The following is a 24,290-nucleotide window of genomic DNA, read 5'->3' as shown; positions in this document are numbered from 1 at the left end:
AAGAGGAGAGAGAGGAATGTTGCTATGGAAACAGTTCGGACAAATGTAATTGTCTCCCTCCACCTTTGCAGGTCAAGGCAGCGGGCATTTCAGCTCCATAATCTCTCCGTCTCCTCCATATCTGCCCACTGGTCTGTGAGTGTATAATAGGTTTCCTGGAGTCGTGAGCCACAAATACACTGCATGATATATAGGCTGATGTGTGTGTGCGCTGTGTGTGGCTGTGTGTATCTGCTCACATCTTATTTTGCACTAAAATGAGATACTGCATCTTTACAACTGTGGAGAAAAATGATAGCCACGTAGAAAAACTCAAGAAAAAAAGTAGTTGGTTTTGAAATTAAAGTCTTCATTCAGCCCAAACCAATCTACACTCAAGGCCCCTTTAACATTTGTACAATTTTTGGAACTAAAGTAATCCAATAATGAATGTCTTCTGTGAATATTAATAAATTTTTTCATGTTGTTGTTGCCGTGAGCTGAAGCCTGCGGAGGGCAAGATAACCCATGATGCATTGGGTCTAGAGGATGGTTTCTTTTTCTTAAGTTTCTGCAGAATGGACGCTGCAATGGTTTATTACAGAAGGAAAGCAGTTAGATCACAAACATCGTTTATATGGTACAATTTTTCTTCTGATCGGTTTATCAAAAGGTTTAAATGACCCCTCTGCAACCAATTAAAGTTTAAAAATGTTTTATTCTGTTTGGGCATTTAAACAGAGTTTAATCTGAATATTTGGCTTTTTCTAGTAAACATTACTACCAGTGGTATGTAACTTTATACTTCTACTCCACTACACTTTGAGGCAAATATTGTACTTTTTACTCCAGTAAGTGCGGATAATCGGTTAAGGATAATAAATTAAACAGTATATAAAAAAACAGTATATTAAGTAGTAAAACTGCTGCTTACATTAATGCATCAATATAAAACAATCGAATCAATTATTTGGAATATATAAAACAAATTGAGTGGGGCCGTTCTGCATAACGAGCTATTTTACTTTTGATGCTGATACTTTTGTTCTTTTAATTCAGTAAGTATTGAATACAGGACTTTCACTTGCAGTGGAGTAATTTCACAGTGTAGTAGTAGTGTAGCAGTGTAGTGTAGTCCACCACTGGTGACTAGTAATGGTCTGCCTATCTACAGTCATGGAAAAAAATGATTAGATCACCGTTGTTTTCTTCACTTTCTTGTTCATTTTAATGCCTGGTACCACTAAAGGTAGATTTGTTTGGACAAATATAATGATAACAACAAAAATAGCTCATAAGAGTTTAATTTAAGAGCTGATATCTAGACATAGTCCATGGTTTTCTTGATAATAATTTTGGTTATTATCAATAAAACCATGGAAAATGGCGAGATATCAGCTCCAAAACGTTATTATATTTGTCCAAACAAATGTACCTTTAGTTGTACCAGGCATTAAAATGAACAAGAAATTGAGGAAAATATGGTTGGTCTAATAATTTTTCCATGACTGTAGGTCATATAGAGACAGCAGGTATAAACTGAGACCAGGGAGAGCTGCAGGTTTGAATCTGGTTTGCAGATTCTTCTTCTGTGTGGAGTTTACATGTTCTCCCAGTGGGTTCTCTCCCACAATCAAAAAAAACATGCAGCCAATGTTTAATTGGTGACTCTAAATTGTCCGTAGGAGTGAATGAGAGCATGCATGGCTGTCTGTCTCTATGCCTCTTGCCCATTGTCAGCTGGGAGTTTGGATAAACGGTAAAGGATGAATGACATTTTGTCGAATTGTCATTTTTATTTATGTGCCATCCATACAACACAGAGTTACAACCAATAGTCAGTTTTTTCTACTGACAGGTTGACTGGGTGCAAGATGCATCAGTCAGTTGATGTGCACGTCTCACCTAATGCATAAATGCTGTTAGCAACAATTATGTAAATAATTGTAACGTCATGCATGGAGAACCTAGATAAGTCAAAAAATAGACGTCAGATAATGGGCCTCAATTGTGAGGAGGTTTTCTTTGTTTGTTGACTCACGCTGCTGTGATCATTTCAGAGAAAACAAATAAAATAATAAGCAGATATATCACATATCTGTCTGGCATTTCTTTTTTTTTTAAACATGACAAAAGGAAGGAAAACAAAATTTAAATTTTCTAATATCAATGTTTCATCAATCACGAGTTGAGCTGAATGCACAAGAAGAATCTATAATAGATTAACTGTGTTTTAGATCACAGCCTCTTTGGATACAACAGAGAAGGAAGCAGAGCAGAGAAGATAAAACACACAATGCGAGAGACAGTTTCTGAATATTCTTTATTCCTTCCCTGATAACATCTCAGGGAATAATGACAACTGGTTTCATTCTGTACAACCCCACAAAACCAACAAAGTGTTTCTGCATTTCAATGTGATAATTAAAGTGAAGGCAGTGTAGGAAAAAAAAAAAACGAGTCCTGTGAACTCCTGCTTCAGAGCTCGGAGAGAAACTGACTGATGAAACATTTACAAAACAATCCCTTTGATTAACTACATTTCTGAACTCATCACTTCACCTCGGAGTCCTGTATTTAGGGATTTCAACAGTAAACAGAATAATTAACTCAGTGTAAAAATGTCAATGCTCGAGCGTGCTGTACGTTTAGCAGATGGCACACATGAAATACTGAAAGAATGAGGCAACCACACAGTGTAATGATCAAAAACTTTCCCCACAAACTTGATTTGATCTGCCAAAGCCTGAAAAGAACTGAGAAGAAAGTTGTTTGTCTTTGAGGCTATAGAAATGGAATATAGTGCAGATCTGCAAAAAGCCGTTAGTGATGTGGTTATCAGTATGCACGGCTGATTTATCAAACGGCAGATGTATGTGGTCAATTACAGACGAGTCGATTGAAAAGCTTTAAAAAAAATGCCCATTAGAAAACCCAAACATATTGCATTTACAATATGAAACAGGCGAAGCAAATTCTCCATTTAAACCTGCATATATTTGGCTTTTTTTCTTAATAAATGACTTATTGTGATTATCAAGTTATTTTATTAACTCCACTGCGGGTCTCGAGGGAAAACTGTCCATCTGCTGTGCCTTAAATTGTCAACAGTATCAGAAATATAAGGTAGCAGTGAATAATATGCACTGAACACTTCTCTATTTTTAATGTCACACAGGTTTCATGCTCAGGTTTTTTTTTTTCTAGGTTCTCATAGTTTGTCACACTGCCAATTCTCCATTCTTGTCAATTATAAAGCATCGCTCTCAGTGGCATTTCACTTTTCTCCATGTGTGTAACTGCAGTTTTGGAAAACAATCCTTTTTTAAGACCTGTGCGGTGATTTTGGCTCGCTGCATGCCAGCAAAAACACAAACAAAAAAAGAAGCATGAACACAGCAACAGGACGCTGAATGACAATGAGTGATGTGGTGGAGATGATACACTTTTGAGTGACGCTTGGAAGACAAAAACAGGCATTTAAATATCTTTAGAGCTCGAAATCTAAGAGACGAGAAGAATATGCAACACTTACATCTTCACTGGCAGATGAAACACACAAAACCAAAACACAGCTGACTGATGATCAGATAAGAGAGATAAAAAACTTTTTTTTCCTTGAGTAACCACTGCTCAACAGGACCAAACTCTGCATGTATTATAGTATTAGACTATTCTATAGAATTGATATTGTATTACTGCAATGAGGTAGTGTACCCTCACATTATATTTAAAAACGTGTTGGTTATTGTCATAGTAATAGGATGTGAAGTATGTAATTATTTCAAGCCTTTGTCTGGTAACACTGCATGTATTAAGACTTTATTTCCACTAAACATGTTTATGGATCTCACAGAACTCCTTTTATTTGGATTTAAAAATAATCCACTGAATTTTAAAATGAATTGACTGTAAACCAGTTATCAGATGTTTTCTTCTGAAAATTCTGCTGTTTAAGTAGCGTTGTCTTTGCAGCTACTTCCATGCTGTTTGGCAGTGAAGCAGCACCAGCACCACTGTGTAAAGAGCTTCAATGGAGCCAAAGACTGTGTTGGAACCAATCATTGCTCTTTATCCTGCGATTAATTAGTTAAAAAAATACATTTTTTTTTCTTTTTTTTCATATTTTATTGCTCAAGAATCAACTTTTTCTACATTTTCTCCCACTTTCCTCTCTCTGGTCGGCCATAGTGGTATGATTAAAGTAACACCAGCCCAGACAAACTGTATTTTTAACGCATCCATCACCTGAACAACTCAGGGTCAGAACTATATTTGATATTATACAAATGGTGCAGAAAGTAAACTGCTATTTTAAAAATATTTTTTTTGTCCAAATGAGTCGACCAAAGTCGACATTTAGGATTAAATAAAAAGGAAGGTGCTTAAGAGGAGGCTTTGGGGTGCTATACTTGGATTTCATTCTAACTCAAGCAGCACTTGAGCAAAGATATGTGTACATGTACGGTTCATCAGTGGAGAACAGTTTAGTCCGGACAGAAGTGTCCACTTTGGCCCGAGAGTTCAGTAGTGTGATGAGACTCTGAGATTAGTCTGAAGAGAAGTCCTAAAAAGCCTCAGAGACTCAACCCACCAGTCAGACACCGTGATTTTGAGTCGGTTCATCCTTGTTACATCAGCAGATGATATTTCATGACATTTCACTGGTAATGAGTCCTCCCAAAGCAGCAGCAGCAACACTGTCAGCCTGCACTCAGACGTCTTATAACAACAGTCCCGGTGCACACCCCCCCCCCTCAAAAAAAAAATCCAGCAGCTGCTGCTGCAGAAGTGCCTTGAAACATTTGATTATCATCCCTCAAGCACCTCTCATCAGCAGCAACAATGGAAGTCTGCTGACACATTTCCTGGCGTTTAATTGTCTTGAAACATCACACGCCCACTCCTAGACAGCTGCTGCCACCCAGGAAAGCCACGCGGAAACATTTCATCGAGTTTTATTATCGCCGAGGTGGGAAAACAGCAGCCCGGCGCTGATTTCTTTTCGAGAGGAATGGTGTTGAAGCATTCCCGGCCATCCGAACCACATAATGTTCACTCAAGGTTCTATTCTGCTCTCAATAATTGGCCTGGTTGCTAAAATAATGAATGCGGCTGTGCTGGGATATCCAAGAAGGTTTAATCGGCCTGTATAGTCTCATCGACTGCGGCAGCCTCATCTGAAACATTTCATTAATCTTCCCGCCTGCCCTCTGGTCAATGACAGCCACGATGGGAGTGTACTGAGAAACATTTCATCATGTTTTCCCGCCTTGACTGCGCCTCTCCAGGCAGTCAAAGCCATAATGGAATCCAACCTGAGACATTTCATTACAGTTTCGCCTCCTCCTCCAAAGCCTGAGACCTGAAACTGCTTGTAAGAGGTTAATGAAGCAGCTGTGTGACTGTTAGGTCACAAATCCTCATATTTGGGGAAGTCAGGATGTAAAGATTTTCCTGCTCCCGCCAGCTGCTGCTGAGGTGAGAGGAAACCACTGCATGCATGTGTGAGTAGAGCAGCTCAGTGGCCGTTAGAGGAGAAAGTAGCATCTTCGCTGAAAAGTCTGTTGATTTCCAAAAGTGTGGCTGAAGGAAGTAAAGATTGCAAAAGGAAAAAAATGTGGGAAGTTGAAAGTCTAAACTGGTGCATTTCATTCCATTTCATCATCACAAACTTGTTTTTTTCTCAGCGACATCCGCAGTGGAAGTCGGCGTTGGGGTCCTTGAGGAGCTTCTTGCGGTCGACGTGCAGACAGTCTATGTGGTACCAGGCGTCACACACGTCACACTGGATCCACTGCACCGTGTCCTGCTGGGGCAGCCGGCACCGCGGCGCCGCGCACGGCTCCACCGCCCCGCCCGTCACCTCCTCTTCTTCCTCCTCTTCGTCATCGTCCTCAGAGGAGGAAGAGGAGGAGCCGGAGGAAGAGGAGGCGGAGGAGGTGGAGGAGGAAGAGGAGGAGGATGGAGAGGGCAGGGAGGGCCGCGGAGGGAGCGGGTGTTTCCTGGGGCGGCCTCGTCGCTTACTGCGAGGAGAAAAGAAGAGCAGGAACACGCGGTGAGATCAGGGATAAAGGAGGGACAAGCAGTTGTTTCAGAATGTTTTAAAATGTTTAGAAAAGTCACCACATTTGCTACAGATTAACCTTAACTCTTGTGATGAAGCACGTTTTGTTCCTTTGCAATAAGTCTGATTATAGAACGTAAAACACAAAAAGAAAAATGGGTCACTGGGTCCTGTTAAATTCTACTCTATCAGTAATTAGTTCACAATTGATTAGTTGGCAGTCTCCAGTGTGTCAGTGTGTGGGGGTCAAGTTAATAAAGAGATAAACTTGATTATTAATAAATTAACTAGTAAATTGATTTGACACTTCTAGCTTGCTTAGCAAAACTCTTCTGTCTGGGGATCTAATTGCGATTACGGTACTTTTTTAATCTTATTGTAATTGCAATAGGATTCACAATATCACTCAGAATGATCATTTTTGCATATTTTTCTAATTTTCCCTGACAAATATATTAAAATGATCATGGTTTTGATTTGTTTTGCAATGTTCTGTCCCAAACAAATTATGTTTTGGCTCACATTTTGCATTTAACAAATATTGCCCCTTCTGATATTTGGACATTGGAGTCATCCATATTACAATTTCAATAGCATTTTAATTGCAGACTTACTCCTAGTGCTGGTAGGACAAAAACAGACAGAGGCAATCATTTTACAGATAAATATTGGGCTTGGTTTAGTGGCAAAGCAGCAGATTTCTGCACCTCCATAACATCGTACCTTGTTGGATGGTGAAACCTGTTGAACTGCACCCGGCCTCTCTCCTCCGTGCGGATCCTCACTGAAGGTGAAGCCAGGCTGTAGTTCTCCCCTCCGACCACCAGAGGGGAGAAAACCGGCGAGCTGTGGGCCCTCCGCCTGCCTCTCTGCGCCGTCAGAGAACCGTGTGCAGCTTTCTGTTGGCGGAAAGCCGCAATGTTGCCATGCATCACCGTCTGGACGCGGTGCATCGTCTGCACTTCCTGCTTGTGAACTGCAGGGTTGTTGAAGGACGCCTGGAGGAGGTGGTGGTTGAGTCTGCTGTTCGTCATGGCGCCGTGGAAGCTGCCGATGGTCCTGATGCCAACGGGGAAGGGTTTGGCCTCCAGCGGCCGCCGGATGTCGTTGTGGCTCTTGGGCTGCAGTGGCAGAGGAGCGGGAGAGCTGAAACTCTCCGACTCAGACTTATAGAGCCGCCGCCTTTTCTTCCCCCTCGATCTCTGCCCGTCCTCCACAACTCCTGCTGGAGCTGAACAACATCAAAATGAGAATATTGTTAGAAAAGCAGCTACCACATTAGAATCCAATTTTCAGTGAAAAGTATTTTTTCCGGCACATGTAGAAGCATGTGTCAATTACAACTTTGACTCAGTGCTGATCAATTTATTCTCACTTTCACCAATTTCTGCTGTTATCACTATATATAAATAGATTTTGCTTCATTGAAAACTGTAAACAAAAAAAAGTTTGCATGAATTTTCTCAGTCTGAATAAATAACAATATCCTACATGTGTCTTCATTAACTGACCCTGGTTCAGTGTTAAAAGAACATGTTGTAAAAGCTGCCAAAATCACAAATCCACAGCCTCCAGTGTCTGCAGAAAGCTCAGTACATCAACAGAATTTATTCAAGTACCATGCCGAGCTGTACCTCCTCGACTCCTGGGCTCGTCTGAGCTGTCGTCCTCGAGGAGCACCGTGTGAGCCGACTTTCTCCTGCTCCTCGAGGTCGGCTGGAGAGACTTTGTCGAAGGCACGGAAGCCGCAGAGGAGAAGGATGGAGGTGTGGAGGGCGGGAGCAGAGCGGATAAGCCCACTGCCAGGGGAGGCGAGGAGGAGGAGCCGGGGTCCGAGACGGTCCCCTCGTGGCTGTGGCTCCTCTTAAAGGTCCAGGCGCTGCCCTTCATCTTGCTCAGGCTGCCGATGGAGTTGAGGATGACGGTGGCCCGGTTGATGGACAGCTTGGACAGGTCCAGGTTGGCGGCCACCTTGCGGTCCAGGTTGGTTCTGATCCGGTTCTGTAGGTCGGAGGAGAAAGTGCCCGCCTAGGAGACAAGGTATAGAAATTAGAACTATATGCAGTAAAGGGCTTTTTTTCGGTTCATTTTCTACTCTGAGAATGAGCAAGCTTTGAATTAAAGTACAAAGGATCTGAATCACCATCTTTAAAATTTTTACCTAACAATTTTGTCCATGACATACTGAATGTTCAAATGAGCGTTTGAAATCTGCCTATTGTGTTATAAATACACGTAGAAACTGCCCTCTACTGGTTGAGACCCAGCTATTGCAATTGATTTTTGATTGAGAATTTATTTGAACACAAAATAAAAGATGAACAATTAAAAACAAACTAACAACAATAAATACAAGACAACACCACAAAATGAAACAACAACAAGACTCAACACTTATTTGTGTTCAAAAGGAGTCAAAGCTTATTAAATCCCACCCCTTCTCCATATGTTAATTTACTATATTCAGTTATAACAATAATAATATTTATATATATATATGTATGTATAACACATAGTAATGTATATAAACTTGTTATTACCATAATTAACATACATAACTTGTTATTAACTTACAAATATAAGTACACATACACCCATGTAGTCACAATGAGACAACAATGAACAAACAAAACAACAACAACACGCAAAAAAAGAAAAATAGTAATAATACATTTAAAAAATAAAACAATTGAACAATGCTTTTGGTGCCATGTTGGTACTTTCTAGGGGATTTTTTTCTTATTTCTGGGGTTTCCAGCATTCCCCTACAGTATATCAGGCCGTTACTGGCGAACAGAAAGCAGTAAAGAGCTGCTTATCTCTAATGAAACTCTCCTTAAAAACAACAAGAAAAATTACCTTTGGAATCGTGATGGCATCAAAGTCTAGCGGGCGGACTTTGACCTTCTGGAAGAGGAAGTAGAACTCGGGGCGTCCTGGAGCCGTCTGGCCACCGAAGACCAGCGTGTCGCCGTCTGAGAGCTCCCACTGGACGCCGGGCTGGAGGCGGACCTCATTGACCCAGGTGCCTGGCAACACGAGAGCAAGAAGAGGTCGCAGTGAATCTACTGCTACGACTACTGACTGAAGTCACACGATCAGCTAAAACAAACAGTCTTGCAGTCGAGGAGAATGTCCCCAGGGGCCAAATCATCAAATAACTTAAAAATATGAACATCTGACAAACAAGAAAGAATAAGCCAAGCGAGCCGAGCCTCAAAATAAAGTCATTTGTTGACTATCAATGTGTTTACAGCTTCCAGAGTGGAGGGGAAATGTAAAAGAGTCTGTGAAATGGACCTGGAATTGAGGAGCCGGAATGCTACAAGGCAATCAAATGGCCACGACAGCACAGCGCCAAATGAGAAATGCACAGTGAATACTAAGATGTAATTTTAATAGCAGGAATGAAAAATGTGTGAAACAGACTGTGAAATTACTTGAAAAATTAGGCAGTAAGAGTGCAGTTTAGATTCGGAGCCTGTCAGACACAGTCCATCGGCCTTAAGCGAAGACCCAACTTTCACTCTCAATCTCCTCCTTCCTCACCTTTTACTGCCTCCTGCACTCTTTATGTTTCCCTAAAGACTACAGAGTAATATGTAATCTCTGACATATGATAAGGGGCTGTTCCCATCTACAGACAGAGGTCATGTCCACTGATAGTGATCCTTAGTCTCCAATTGGCTTTAACATTTTGCTCCTTATTACCACTGTGAACATTCAACAAGTACGTCAGAATGAAGAAGTGTGTCTCGAACTTGTTACTGTAAAGTCTTTTTCAGATTTTCAGATTTTATGATGTCGCCTTTTTATCCTTTAGAGTGAGGCAGCAACAAATGCCTTTTATCACATTTTGACTAATCATTGGCTGGTTATTTTCTTGATTAAATCAGTGAAGTAAGTCACAAAAAAAGCAAAAAATGTCCAACAACATGTCCAAAGTTGACGTTTTCAAGTTGTTTTCTATGAATAACAGCCCGATTTAAAAAGCACACAGAACAAAGGAAAAAGATATTAAGTGTGGGTGTAAATCACAAGTTTCATCATGATACCATATTATATTTTGTGTCTGAACAATGATGCAATATTTGAATATTTGGACAATAAGATTTTGATTCAATTCAGGGGCCTGAGATCAACATGAGACAATATCATACATACCCATTTAACAGTTAGTTACATTTATATTAACACCAAAACAGCTGAAAATCTGATTTAACAATTATATTACTTTCTAAAAATGACTTAAAAATCTGGTCCTTTCAGTTAAATGAAAATAATATTAAGTGGGAACTTCAAAATGAAGGCATATCTCAAGGCTAATGATGTGTATCAGTTTCTTAAAATTTTGCACAAACAACATTTGGGACTCAAAGACGAACTGATTTTAGTGGTTAAACCTAAAGGTTACTGTGACCTCAAAAATTTTGATTTTTAACCATAACTCAAGAATTAATACGGGAATTATGACAAAATTTCACACACGTCTAATTGGATAAAATTATGAGGTTTTATATCCTAAAAGGTCAAACGCCAACTTGACTGATATTATAAAGACACAAACACTTTTCTGGCCATTACTCATGAACAGAAGGGCAGACTGGGATCATATTTCACATTTGGTCAGATACTGAACTGGTGACTGTGGAGAGGCAAGGATGTAAACAGCAACTTGGCTAGTTGGTGGAGAAATACAACCACAAGTCAAATTCATAAAATACTGCTGATTTGCAGTCTATTAATAGTAATTTTAATAAACTGCAGCTCGCTAATCCATCACCCATCTAATAAAAGTCCTATTGGGACAGATAGTTAAAAAGTTCTTAAAGTTGAGGTTTCAGACAATCATTTAGCTCCTAATTTGCGTTTGTGTGAATCTCAAGCTTCACCCCGTTTGTACGTCTACAGCTGTGTTTGGGCACTTAATAGCTGTGTGTGTGTGTGTGTTAGTTTGTGGGGCTCAGCTGCTGCCAGGATACAGGTGTTAGTAATTCAGCAGAAGACAGTACACAAGTTTGTGCGTCTGTGCGTGCAATTGTGTGTTTCACATGTTTGAAATATTAAGTATCTGTATTCCTGTCAATCTAATACAATACAATAAATCTTTATTATTCACCATGGTGGAAATTTGCCTTCGGCTCACCGTAAAGATACAGAATTTCATTAAAAACATACAGCAGTTGAGAATGCAGTTGTAATGCGTTTTCTTTAAATCTGCATTTGATTTCTCTCTCACCAGCAAATGTGTTCATCTGTGTCTTTTAAACTAACATGTGCTTCTTTCAGGAACAATAAGTAAAAAGGAAGTGCGTAGTATTTGTGAGAACATGTTTTCCCATAGAAGTATTGATATTTCTTGTAAATCGGGTGTGTAACCGCTGCTTTCTTTCTTTCACAATGACTGTAGGGGGGTATGAGTATGTGTGACTCACCATGGCTGCTCCTGTCCTTGATGTGGACCCTCCAGCCCTCCTCCTGTGGCGCTGCATCATCTTCCCCTAACTCCCTCTCTGCGTGCAGCTCTGCGTGGATTCGTGACACCGACGTCGAGTCCAGCGTGACATCACAAAGCTCCGCCGCCCGACCCAGCCGGAACACCGAGTGGCTCAGCGCCGGCCTGAACGTGAACAGGTCTCGTGCCGACTCGCCGGCAGACGAACCGATCCGAAGTAACTGGAAACATGGCTGCACCCCAGACAGCATGACTGAAGGGTTTGATTGTCTGCCACTGCTAAGCCCTCACCCTCCCCCCACCCAGAGGCCGAACCCGATCTGTGACCGGCCCTGCGTTACAGGAGGCTGTGATCCATTTTTAGATATAACACTTGTTGTCTGCTAGTGCACAGAAGTTAAATTAAAGGCATTTGACCCAAGAATGCTGACTTCTAACATAAAGCTACACTGCAAAATAAAATATTCTAAGCGTAGGCCTGAAAGCAGTGAGTGTGAAGGTTACAGGCAGGTGCAGCAACAGGTGTTTGCATTAGTATGGAAAGCTGATGGCTTGTTGTGCCCTGCTGTGAATACATGAATAAATAATGAGGATATGGAGCACTGTATAAGCTGGTGAAGTGTGGAAATGAGCTTCTGCACTCTGTTATGAGCTCAAACTCAAACAGACTAAATCCCCCATGGAGTGGGGGCTATAAGAAGATGGATCTGAGAATAAAGAGCTTCAGTAATGTGGACAGCCTGTGTGTGTTACTGTGCTGCTAAATCGAAAGGTGCAGTAAACATTAAAACCGTAAAAAAGAAACCTGCCAAAAATTCTGACAGCCGAGACTTTTAGCTTGAGTTGTGACGTTTAATATTCTCTGGTTTGAACAGCTGTCACCTGAGCCTGTGTATGAGTGTGTGTGTGTGATAGAGAGAGTGAGAGAGATTAAAATCCCAGGCTCCTGACATCAATTGACATCAGCCGTCTCACAGGTGTGAAGCCTGACAGGGTGTAACGGCTGAGGTCTGTCTTATCTGAAAGAAAACAAAAAGAAAAGTCTTTGAAATAAAATTTAAAAAGTCCTTAGTGTCTGAAAAATAGCTTAGAATCTATCAATGCAAAGAATTTGACAACATGGAATAACAAAAACACGCTTCATTACACCTTAAATTAAGCCAATGTCACACGGAAGCAGAAACATATAAATGCTAATTTTGCAGAAGATTATGAATAGTGTCAGATCCACTTCATGAGCTTCAGCTAGCTGCAGTGTGAACCGCATGCCGTGCATCAGCTGCATGAAGACAGATCATGGGATCACCGCACAAAGCCAGAAACAATAACCAACAGAAATGAACTACGGCAGGTAAAACCTCGTTTTTTTGCAACTATAACTACATGCATCCACACATAATCTACATATTTACTTCAAGAAGCATTAGTTAAAGAAAAAAGAGCAATGCGATATCGCAGTCCTGGTTTTTAGCTTGTCAGTCAGAAACAGGATTAAACTAGCTGACGTGAGTTGCCCGCAGGACAGAATGAAAGTCACAGCTGCCACTTACAACAATGACACACCGCCTTTATGTGGATTATTCCTCAATCCGCCGCCGATTGAAGACCGTCCACTGTTCCACCGGCAAAATCGGCCCATGAATTTTAAATAAATCGTATTGTTTCTACAGTATTTTATCGCCGTTGTTTGCCAGACCCCGTTCCTCCCAGGAGGAAGTCCTTTGAAATTTGGCGCGCCAGTCCCGGGGCTTCCTTGCGCGAGAACCTACGTCATGTCCTGCTCCGCCCCGATTGGCTGACGGCCAGGGCGCCTTCCGCGCGGGCAGGAGGCGCCTGAGTGGGAGAGGGAGCAGAGCTGCACAAAGTTTCTGTTATTAACAATGGTGGAAGAAGTACTCAGATCCCTTACTTCAGCTAAAGTACGAATACCACACTGTGACACTACTCCATTAGAAATAAAAGTCCTATTGATATTTACATAATATGTTCTTATTATTAGCAAAGTGATCCAGTATAGTTAGAGGAAACAGCTGAAACTAAGGTTTTAGAATAATATTGACTGAAACCTTTTACATTTTGGTCCAAACATACTGCATAAAATGTGAAAGCAAATACTCCATGATATAAACACTGAGTCTCTTTACAGCGATTCAGTGAAGATTAGAAGAAGACACATAACTCCAGTGAAGTGGTTCGTGGCATCAATATTTAATTAGGTTATGTTATGCAACATAAATACGCATCAACAAAACTTGTTTTACTGAAAATCTAACTTGTCAAGTGTTCATGGATCGGATTTAACTGTTTCAGATCGTCAGTGGATGCAGTGAAGAATAATGAAGTGAAAAGTGATAGAAGCATTTTATCTGCAGCTGTTTCTGCAGACCTTTGGTGTAAAGATCACTGCAGCAGCTGTCACACAACCAGTGGTGGAAACAGTCTTCAGATCCCTTACTTCAGTAAAAGTACTAATACCACACTGTGAAATTATTTCACTGCAAGTAAAAGTCCTGCATTTAAAACTTACTGAAGTAAAGTACAAAAGTATCAGCATCAAAATGTACTTAAAGTATCAAAAGTAAAAGTACTTGTTATGCAGTTTTATATATTTCAAATATTTTATTGAATTTTTATTACTGATGCATTTATGTAAGCAGAATTTTACTGTCGTCAGGATAGAGCTAATTTTAACTTCTTAATATACTGCTATGCGGCTTAATTTATATATTTTTTTAAAAGCATAATCATTCAAAATTGATCTTGACCCAAAAAAGTAACTAAAGCTGTCAGCTAAATGTGGTGGAGTAAAAAGTACAATATTTGCCTCTAAAATGTAGTGGAGTTGAAGTATAAATGGAAATACTCAAGTAAAGTACAATGACCTCAAAATTTAAGTACAGAACTTGAGTAAATGTACTTAGTTATATTCCATAAGTGGCTATTATAGAGTCTAAACTCAGTCCTGTATTTAAGATCTTACTTAAAGTGAAAGTTCTCCCAAACTCAAAATATACATTTTTTTTCCTATCAAAATTGCTTTGTTTGTGTTAACTTGCAATTATAGACCATGACAAATGACAAATACTTAAAGGTTCACATCATAAACTAAACCATATGCTATCATATCGCATTGTATTTTCTGCTTCACTTTGCTTTCATACGTTTTACCTTATTTGAATTTCCTCTAGACTGGTTTCAGACAGTTAATCGTGCATAAAATCAATAAAGACAGCATTATTGATTACTTGACATTAGTTTGTTTGAGGAGAATCAGAAAAGGTATTTATTGTCATTTAATTATTTGTTGTACCTGTGCAGGATGTACCCCGCCTCGCAGCTAATGTCAGCTGAGATTGGCTCCAGCTGAGTTCAAATAAGCAGTTAAGGATAATTGATTATTTGTTATTTGGAGAGGGAAACCATGCATTTATGCATTTATTCTTTCTTGTTTCATACTGGTGTCTGTTTGTCTTCTGTTCTTTATTACTGGCAGAGGTGCCCCGCTTCGGGCAACATTTCTGAACGCCCCCTTCTTCATTACCACCAACTGTCTTACACACTAAAGTAAAAGCACTAAGAAAAAGTATGCAAGTAAGCTGCAGCCCCATAGCTGCAACGCCCACTCTGCCCACAGGCAATGAGGAGTTTATACTACAAAAATCTGTTTTCTACAACTTATCACAACTTCTATTAGCAGTTACCTCTGGGTGTATTTAAACTTGAAGGGCTGCAATTTGTCTGGAAATCGGTTGAAGGCTGTGAGATTTTCTCTTGACTATTTATTTCAACAAGACTGTCCTTGCTCTACAGTGTTAAAATTCGAATGGAAAATGCTGGAGTTTGAATGAATGGAATGGCAAGAGCATCAAAAGCACACAGAAAAGAAACCTTGTGATTTTCTCTCTGTTGAAAAGTCGTTTAATTTTGGATAATTCATTCATTACAGAAAAAAGAGAAGCTTTATAAAAGTCTGTGGAGGATGCCAAAATGTTTATAGTACCAGTTTATAAATAATCATTGCTTCGCTTGTTTATGGCAGTGCAGTGAAGTATCATTAGAGTCAATGATTACCCAGCTTTGGAAAATCATTAAAGATCTGAACTCTTACATATGAAGCACTCAAGTGATTTCTTTCAAAATGAAACCAAAAACAAAACATGCAGACAAACCAGTGAGTGTACAGCTTTAACATACTGTAATGTCTCCTCACACTATCCTGAGGAATATACACATCAATGTTTCCATGTTTAATGAGTTTGATCAATGACAAAAAAGCTGAATTACTTTGGATTTCACTTAATCAATCAAAGCAAACACAGCAAAAGAAAAATCGATCACACAAATGACACTTTGCCCACATGTATACAAGCATGGGCCCGTACTCCTAAAAGTGTTTGTGTGTTTGTGTCAGCTTCATACTTCAGAATTCATAGAAATTTAACAAACACACACATTGTTTTTATATGTTAACCCACAAATATACAGTTTTTAATAGTCTGTCAAAGCAGGTGATTTTTTTTTTGTAGTGTAAAATGTTTTAATTGCATTTCTTTTCTTTTTTGCAGAAGCAAGAGCCGTAATATTGACAATAACAATACTTCTCCTGCCTGAGTCATGGGTTAAAACAACCAATATGATCTAGTTTTAGCCTCAAGAGCAATCCTGACTCGGGGGTTTCCCAACATGTGAACGTAACACTTAATGCACAGAAAATAAACCTCTAGGATGCGAACGTTAATGCCCTTTAGAATGATGAATTGAAACTTTTAAATAAAACTTAAGAATTGGAGCCTGTGCATATTATATACCAGAAGTGATGTTAAAGGAGAGTAGTTTGTTCCAGTGAAAGGTGTCTCAGATAAACATAAACATAAATGTTGCCACAAAAGTAGTGAGCGTGATTGTTAACAGTTAATATTTTGTAGGTGGAGACTTTTATTTCTGCCAGAAATGAGAAAAGCTCAATTCAGATATGATTAAATAAAAATTAACACAATAAAACTAAGTCTGACTCCGCCAAATAGAGGCTTAAAGTCAAATAATATATTTTTAATTGCAAAAAAAACAGCAAAAAAACCCATAGATTATTGGCAGAAGCCTTAAAAAAACAGTATTCTCCTTTAACTATCATTCTCAGTATACAGTGATATTAAGAGTCAGGAGGATCAAAGGAAACCAGGACCAGATCTCAGTAACAAGATCAGGATGGACTCAGGAGGCCAGCTGTACAGAAAAAGTGCAATTTCTATTATTACTATCATTATTAGCTATCAGCAGTACGGCTGCTGTCCCACAAGCAATCTACAGGTCAGCATGCTGCAGTTACACTAACTCTTAGGTATACACTGGGACAGCTGGTATAGGCTATAATATCAGATTATGGAGAAATATAAGCACATTAGTAGCAGGAGTAGTTTTTTTTGGTGCTAAATGTAATGCTACAAAAAGTTCTGACAATGACATGTATTCATTCATCATTCAAAAGAAGTGCGATTTTGTTTTGTTTTTTGTTTTTTTCAGTAAATGCATTACTTTGGGATGCAGATGTCCCAAAGTAAATATACTGATTATATGAAAATTATTTCTAGGAATATCATTTCAGTGGCGTTTTTTTTTTCTTGTATAAAAAACATTCTCAGGTGCTGGGAGTATCACGGTGGGGACAGACATGTGACTACAAAATCATTTTTTTTCCAAGCAGACAATGCATTTGTGAATAGTTGTCAGTCAGAGCGGGAGTGCTGCTGAGCCGGGATCAGTTTGTGAGCTTAGAATATCAAAGACCAGTGGTTTTTCAGTTATTTTCTCCAATTATCTGTCATGATTCAAAGATAAGACTTAATTCAATCACAGTAAGAGCCACTGGGTTTCACCAGAGTGAATTAAAATGAATTGATCTCAGTGGCGGAAACTGCAGTTGACAGTTCTTCATTTCCGAGCAGACAGAGTACAATGCATTTCTGAATAATTCTCCACCAGAGCAGGAGTGCTGCTGAACTGGGATCAGTTTGTTAGCTTACAGTGACAAAGACCAGTGGTTTTCAGTTATTCATCCAATTATCTGCCATGAATCAAACATAAGACTAAATTCAATCACAGTAAGAGCCACTGAGTTGCACTGGAGTGAATTAAAAATTAATTGATCTCAGTGTCAAAAACTGCAGTTGACAGTTCTGATATTTTGAGCTAAAGCAAATTTCTATCATCATCAGATGTATCAGCAAACTGTAGCACTGCAGGCATCAGTTCAAGGTTTTTTCATTACATTCTTTGGAATTACAGAGAATAGTAGATTAACAGAAGATTGAATCTACCAGAATTGAAAGAACATTTTATTAAATCTCGCCCTACCCACACACGGATCAGCACTTTCTGTTCTGACAGGCTTTGTGAATAGCGGCTCAGATGTGTAATGAAACAGAAAACATCAGACAAGGTTGAATGACGGAGAGTGAAATCCTTTCATGAAGCCGTCATCAGCCATGATTGTCTGAACTTTACTATTATTATTCCATCAGGGCACACACTGAAATCCAAAGGAGGCTCGTGGCACTTCACCCTGCAGAACAACGCTTAAGTACCCTCCAGCAGAGACTGAAATATTTCATCTTCACTCAAAAACAGCTCAATACATTCACAAAAGATCTGATACAAGCAGACTCTCTTGCCTCTAAAATCTACTATCAGTGTTTTTGAATGTAAAAACTATACTTTTCACTGAAATCGTGAATGGATTTCTAAATCGTTCTGTTGCCATCCTCTTCAAGCAGGTTAAATCCAACACTAAACATTGTTTGTGAATAGTATTTGACATATATTCAAATTTCTTAAATCCCCTTTGTTGTTCCATGAATCTAAAAGAATGTAACCTGTTGGCGCAGTCAGAAATAAAAACAGAAAAACCTCTTGTTAATCCAACTTTGTGTATCTTCCCACAATGTTGGAGTATCTCTTTACATCAGGTGTTTTTCTTCACCACATCAGCAAATTTAAGGGATAGTTCAGCATAGTCAGTGTATTATCTGCATTTTGGAAAGACAGGCAGAAGCACCAACACAGAAATGAAGCAAGGTACTGCTGTGGACAGGGACAGCAGCAAAATGTAAACCTAACTCTAGTAAAAACCTAGTATATTATATACAATATCAGGTTTTTCACCACTACAAGTTTAGCATTTCTTGCGTTATTTATACAAAATTTGAAAATAAGAATGTTTTCAGTCAAATTCATCTTTAAATTTATTTGTTTGTGTTTCGGCTCTTTTTTGGCAATTTAATTCCGTGTTAAATACGAGTGTAGGGAGATGAAAAGTCTGTACTACTCATAACTGTATAAAAGTGTACAAATAAACAATTAAATGTAATGAATAGTGAAAAGGCAGCCAGATGAACTGGGGGAAAAAGACAAAGCGTAACCAGAGAAAAGTGAAGTTATTTAACAGATGGTGGGTTATTAACACAATATTACCATATGTGTATAATTAACATATCATCAATATTTACTTGTCTAGATATCAGTGTTATTGGTAATCCCAATATATCATGTAACCCCTAAATCTTTAGATCTATGTTATATTTAATACATTTATATTTAAACTATTTTTTACTACTTTACCTTGCTGTCAGACAGCCTTGTTTAATTTGAGGAGGACCACCAGATTCCATTGACAAAAAACAGTCATTTTAGTCATTTTTCGGTTGTTAAGTTATTTTGTGTTATTGTGGGACTTTGGTGGACCTGGACTAACACCAAAGACACACAGCAGCACATAAGAAGTAACTGATCGAGGCAGCAGAAGACCACCAACTCCTGTGTTCTGTGAGGTAAAATTATGTTTTTTGTCAATGAAGTCTGGTGGACCAATCGGCAGCAGTATATTGCTTTGCTTCCATGTCAGTACCCCTTCCTGTTCCTCAGAAATGTTCAGGCCATGCCAACCATAATCTGTTTCAGGGAATACACTGACTATGGATAAATTCTTCATACAATCCCACTTCATAAATCTGGGCTATCCCTTTAATAACATGTTGTTTTTTGACATGATTTCTACAACATGCACTATCCATCTTGGTCCTACTTTGAGTCTTAATAAGAACCTGTTTACCTTCACTGTTACTGTGTCAAACAGTGCACCACTGAAGTGACTACAGACACTCTAACACAGCTAAAGCACAGGTTAATGAAAGGATTTCACACAGCATCACCGTAAGTTAGACTGGAGATTCTTCCCAGCTGAAAGCGTCTCCAGCACTACATGTTACTTTTCTACCTGCTATGGACGTGGGTTTAAAGGATTAACGCAGCGTTTGGATAGTATAAAATCTTGCATAAGCCTTGCAGTAAGAAACAGATTAGTATTTTCACATGCAGATCACACATCTTTATATTTACAACAGTGAAAAAAGGATGATTAAGAGTGACGGATGTGGAGATGTGCTGTGTCAGATTCCTCGTTACGCCTGGTGGATGTTCGTAATGTCTCAGTGCTATTTTAATGAATATTGCTTTAGATTTAAATTAAAATAAATCAATCCTTCAACTTTCAATTTGTCATTAAGTCCACCTAACATCCTTATCAGAGCTTTTAAGAATCAACCTGATATCAACCTAATATTTACATCAAACACAAAGTCAGGAGCCTTACTGTTGCCTCTGTGCATTAATATACATTTCTGATCAAGTCAAGAAGTCCCTGCACGAGCAAACATGTTTCCCTACAAAACAGCCATACAAAATTAAAAGTAGGGTATGCAAGTCATTTTACACACTCATGATTCATTTACCTCCGCAACAAGTAAAGACTCGATTCAAACATTTTCCTGAATAAGAAGGGAACTAGTTTTTTTCAGATCCATAAATTGTATTTACAAGTTCTGCTACTTATATTTTTACCCTATTTAAATTACAATGTGAACCTTTTTGTTGTTTCAAAAGGTTCACTTGTTCAATTTTGTGCTTTTCTTGTCCAGGCAACAAACATCCGTGGCCGTCTGCCTGCTTGTAGTAACCCTTGGAGGAGTGAAGGTTGTAAATCTTTCAGACTTTCCAGGTTGACATCAATTCCATTACAGCGCGAGGTAGCCATACTGCTAACAGCTGTCAATGGAACAATAACAACGATATCTAAATGGCATCCTTGGGACAGTAGAGCCCTGCGATGATGGAGATCTCTGTGTTTTGGTGTGTTTCAGTGGGTGAAGTATGTGATTGATGTTGCAGTGAACACTGCTTTCATTCTAAAGGTGTAAAAGTGTTGCAGGAGCTCTGTAGGCATCACAGGGTGTTTGGCCCTGCGGATGGGAGAACATGCTTTTTCCTCAGCAATGTGTGATGTCTCGCTCTCATTCTGTGAAAAGTTTTTGCTGTGAATTACTTATTATTAGTTTCCTGTGACAAGAATTAGCCCACAGCAAGGAAAGGGAACTAATTATTCCACAGCAGTTGTTACTGCTGCAAGAGCTTCATCTAATTGACTCTGTTTACGCTCCTCTTTTTGCATGTGTTTGAACTTATGCCAGTGTTTCCGCTCTCTCATCTGTATTTCTTTACTCTATCACTTGTGTCTTCTCTTTTTTTTTCTCCCATAAATAACTATATCGTTGTTGATTTTGTAATTCAATGAGCCAGGCCCTCTTTTGTAAAGTGTAGACCCTTGAAAGACACAAGTTAGACAAAAAGCATAACTACAGATTTTATCCATTTTGAAGCAACAAGTCCTCTAAAACATACAACCATGCGTTGTTTGTTACTGATACCCTCCAGAGGATCGGGCTTTAAATTAGCACCCCTACCAGTGGCAGGACATCAACCAGCCTCATACCCATTTGTAACATTCGCCACTGTAAACACATCGTTAATGTTGTAAAACGGTTGCAGTTTGGTTAATTTTAGTCAATAAAAGTTGGTTAAGGGTAGGAGAAAAAGTACATAGTAAGGCTTGGAAAAAGTGGTTGAAAAAGTGAAATAAATGGACGTAACTACTGGATGTGAGGTAGTTACGTAGGTGACATAGCTACGCACGGGGCTACACACTAAAGTTACATAACTTCAAATAACAAAGCTGAGTTTTGGTTTCTCATAGCATACGAACAGCCATCTCCCGGGGCGAATCCCCCTCCTGCCCGCCCCAAATGGACCTTGTCATTCTTTACACTCCGTATCCTCACTTCTGTCTTTGCTTTTACTCTCCATAACATCACCCCTGCCTACAGGGCGCAGCTTACTACAAACATAAATATGGGCTGATATATGATAAGCTGCTATAGAAACAACACATGGGGTGGTTTTCTGGGGGGAAACAATCTCTTTAGAAGCTACCTGTGGTATTTGTGTACCACCATCCTCACATGCTTTAGAGCGCCTTATACTAAACAAATCTACAGTATGAACTTATTAGTCAGTTATTGGGATTGCAATGCCCTTGACTCAAAAGGTGCAACCTGCTCATGGAATGGCTGAATACTATTTAACTGCAGTTGTTGTAAACATATGACCTTCTTATATTACACATACTACTCGCTATTACTGGAACGTCAATAGAAGCTTTGCTGGATTGTATGTTTCACAGTTGGCAGGTTTGGATTCATACAGCACAAGCAGCAAATGTATTAATTCAGGATTTTTATACTCCGAGGATGTCCACCTCTTTTTCATTTCCTATTTTTCATGAGCTGAAAGGAATCATGTCTCCATGCAGAGCACTGAATGTGTTATATTGTTGGTTGCTTTATATGAATCCCCCCTCCACACACACACACACAAAGACCTACACACACCTCTCATAATCACTGTTATTCAGTCTCATTCCATTGGGGCTGTAGGCTGCATCGTTATCTTAGATTGATACAGCTGCTTTCCAGTGACTTCATTTTGACAAACAACTGGGCTACAATAATCAGAGCTCTGTCCGATGGATGGGAGCCGAGATGAAAATAGGATGCTTTAAATCATGCAAGTCATTTATCTCTTCCCCGAATAGTACCGTGTTCCATCTCTGTCGTCTCTTTTATCACTGCTTCTCACTCTATGGTGTCCATGAATCGGCCCTTCCTTGCAAAGACACCAAAAATCCAATTATGTTCCCGGGAGCTGTTCCAAAAGTCCCAGAAGTGTTGCACTGTATTCTCCAAATTTTATTTTGCACTGACAGGGCTTGTGACAACTCCACAGAAGGGAAAAAAAAATACAAATAGATTAGGGTAGTTACTACAGTTTGCTGTTGCTCCTGTGGGTATTTTCTCTGGAAATCATCATTAGTGTGAGTGAGATGAAGTGGACGTCATGACGGGATTCTTTTGATGATGCATACAAATGTGGCGTATTTGACACCAAAGTTATGAGAGAAAGGGAAAAAATGATCCATCAGCACTCAAGTAGGAGTGGCGGTATTCAATCTACAGAGCTTGTTTCAGTTTGCAGGTTTTTCAGAATACATTGAGGAGGTTTTTTCTCATGGATATATCAATGAACGAGTGCTGAGACAAGCGCTTCTGTCTGAGAGGCGGAGACGCTTTCTGACACACTTGTATTCTTAATATTAGAGTCTGTGTATGAGTGGGTTGAAATGCAATCATTGCCATGTTGTCTGATGCAGACAGAGCAGACAAAAGTGCTGTCAGAGGCAACACGCTGCGGTACGCCTCAGCACAGGAGAAGCTCTTTGCTGCTGTTGGTAGTGGCCTTGGTCTAAGAAAATAATGTTTGATTTCTCAGAGCCTGCTGAATCCAACTGTCAAACCTGGATTTTTTTTTTTGACAACCTTTTGACAGGAGGTGTAACCATTTGATCCCATTTCGGTGAAATTTCCTGAAAGTGCTGAGAGTGTTTTACCCTTTTCACATCATCATTATTTCTTTTTTAACCCTGTGCATCTTCGGCCCGTCGAAGCTCACATGCATCAGTCTACTCTAACGTCAGCATTTTTCGTTAGACCTATGATATCTACTTAAATTTAAATGCATGCATTTTCCATTTGCACAAAAAACTAACTTTTTTTCTTTGCTTCTAATTTTTCTGTGCTCAGTGCATTACATTTTGTATTGTGCATGTTGTGCAGCTGCCTTTTTATTATTTTCTTCTAGGCTAAACTGACTTCTGAGTCCAAGCATGAATATTTTGTCTATGACATTTCAAATACAGTGATTGAGGACTTGGTGGTGTTTGGGGATGTCAGACAGAGCCAGATTGTTGTGGATTGTGTACTGTATGATCATGATGAGCTTAAAAAAAATAGACTGTGGTGCATCCTCTCAGGTGCTCTGAGCTGTTTCCTCCTTTTGCCCGGATTCTTCACTGTCAGCCCCTCCTTCTGTCTTGGCTGAATCAGACCCAGCAGTGCCCCTGGAGGCCACTCCCGGTGATGCAGCACTGTGCAGGCTGCCATCGGGGGTGCCTGCAGCAAATGAGCGAGGATTGGAGGCAGGGCTGGCACTCATGGCGGTGTCAGGGGTCCGGCTGGCACTGAGGTCACCATGGGGAGCCATGGTGGCCTCCTGGCTGTCGGAGTGAACCTCTTCGGTCACGGCTGTGGGAGAGACGGCATTCAGGAGGGGTTTGTGGGAGGCGTAGGTCGTTCCAGCGTCAGTGTCGCTGTCCAGGGGGAGGCCAGAGTTAGTAAACTCCACTCCAGAGTCGCTCATCTCCAGGAAATTGTCAGAGGAGAGAGTATGGTAGCGGCCCGGTTTGGACACCTCGAGGCCCTTCAGAGAAAGAGGGAGGAGGAAGAAGAGATGAAAGGGGAGAGGACAGGAGAAAGGTCAGGGTCACAGGGAATATGAGATTACCAAAAG

At 39.8% G+C, this 24,290-nt stretch overlaps 2 protein-coding genes across 3 annotated transcripts in view; both read right to left on the bottom strand.

The window, feature by feature from the left end:
- Nucleotides 1-2,283: 2,283 nt before the first annotated feature.
- tcf19l (transcription factor 19 (SC1), like) lies at nt 2,284-13,218 on the bottom strand. The gene is made up of 6 exons (XM_059349114.1): nt 13,052-13,218; nt 11,482-12,520; nt 8,906-9,075; nt 7,681-8,074; nt 6,770-7,277; nt 2,284-6,005 (listed from the first exon to the last, which is right to left on the bottom strand). Exons 2-6 carry the CDS (start codon nt 11,750-11,752, stop codon nt 5,666-5,668), a joined length of 1,683 nt encoding a protein of 560 aa, XP_059205097.1. The 5' UTR covers nt 11,753-12,520; nt 13,052-13,218; the 3' UTR covers nt 2,284-5,665.
- A 2,731-nt stretch (nt 13,219-15,949) lies between these two features.
- Nucleotides 15,950-24,290, bottom strand: part of LOC131984705 (uncharacterized) — a 30,518-nt gene continuing 22,177 nt past the window's right edge. Inside the window, exons 10-11 of one of the 2 annotated variants that reach the window (XR_009395585.1) lie at nt 21,701-24,200; nt 15,950-21,575 (exon numbers count right to left, since the gene is read on the bottom strand). Coding sequence is in view for 1 of the 2 variants with exons in the window: in XM_059349626.1 (XP_059205609.1) it covers nt 23,751-24,200 (450 nt within the window). In the remaining variant the exon portion in view is untranslated. Of the gene's footprint in view, nt 24,201-24,290 lie in introns of both variants that reach the window. The other variant, XM_059349626.1, reaches the window with a different exon arrangement.

This window comes from Centropristis striata, chromosome 14 (assembly GCF_030273125.1).
Source record: "Centropristis striata isolate RG_2023a ecotype Rhode Island chromosome 14, C.striata_1.0, whole genome shotgun sequence".
NCBI classification, from domain to species: Eukaryota; Metazoa; Chordata; class Actinopteri; order Perciformes; family Serranidae; genus Centropristis; species Centropristis striata.
Note: the sequence above shows the minus strand (reverse complement) of the source record. Positions and strands in the feature narration are given on the sequence as shown.

Coding starts and splice junctions, on each gene's coding strand:
- tcf19l (XM_059349114.1), bottom strand. CDS start 11,752: ATGCTGTCTGGGGTGCAGCCATGTTTCCAGTTACTTCGGATCGGTTCG. Junction 8,075..8,905: donor ATGCCATCACGATTCCAAAG/GTAATTTTTCTT, acceptor CTTGTCTCCTAG/GCGGGCACTTTCTCCTCCGA. Junction 7,278..7,680: donor CGAGCCCAGGAGTCGAGGAG/GTACAGCTCGGC, acceptor GATGTTGTTCAG/CTCCAGCAGGAGTTGTGGAG.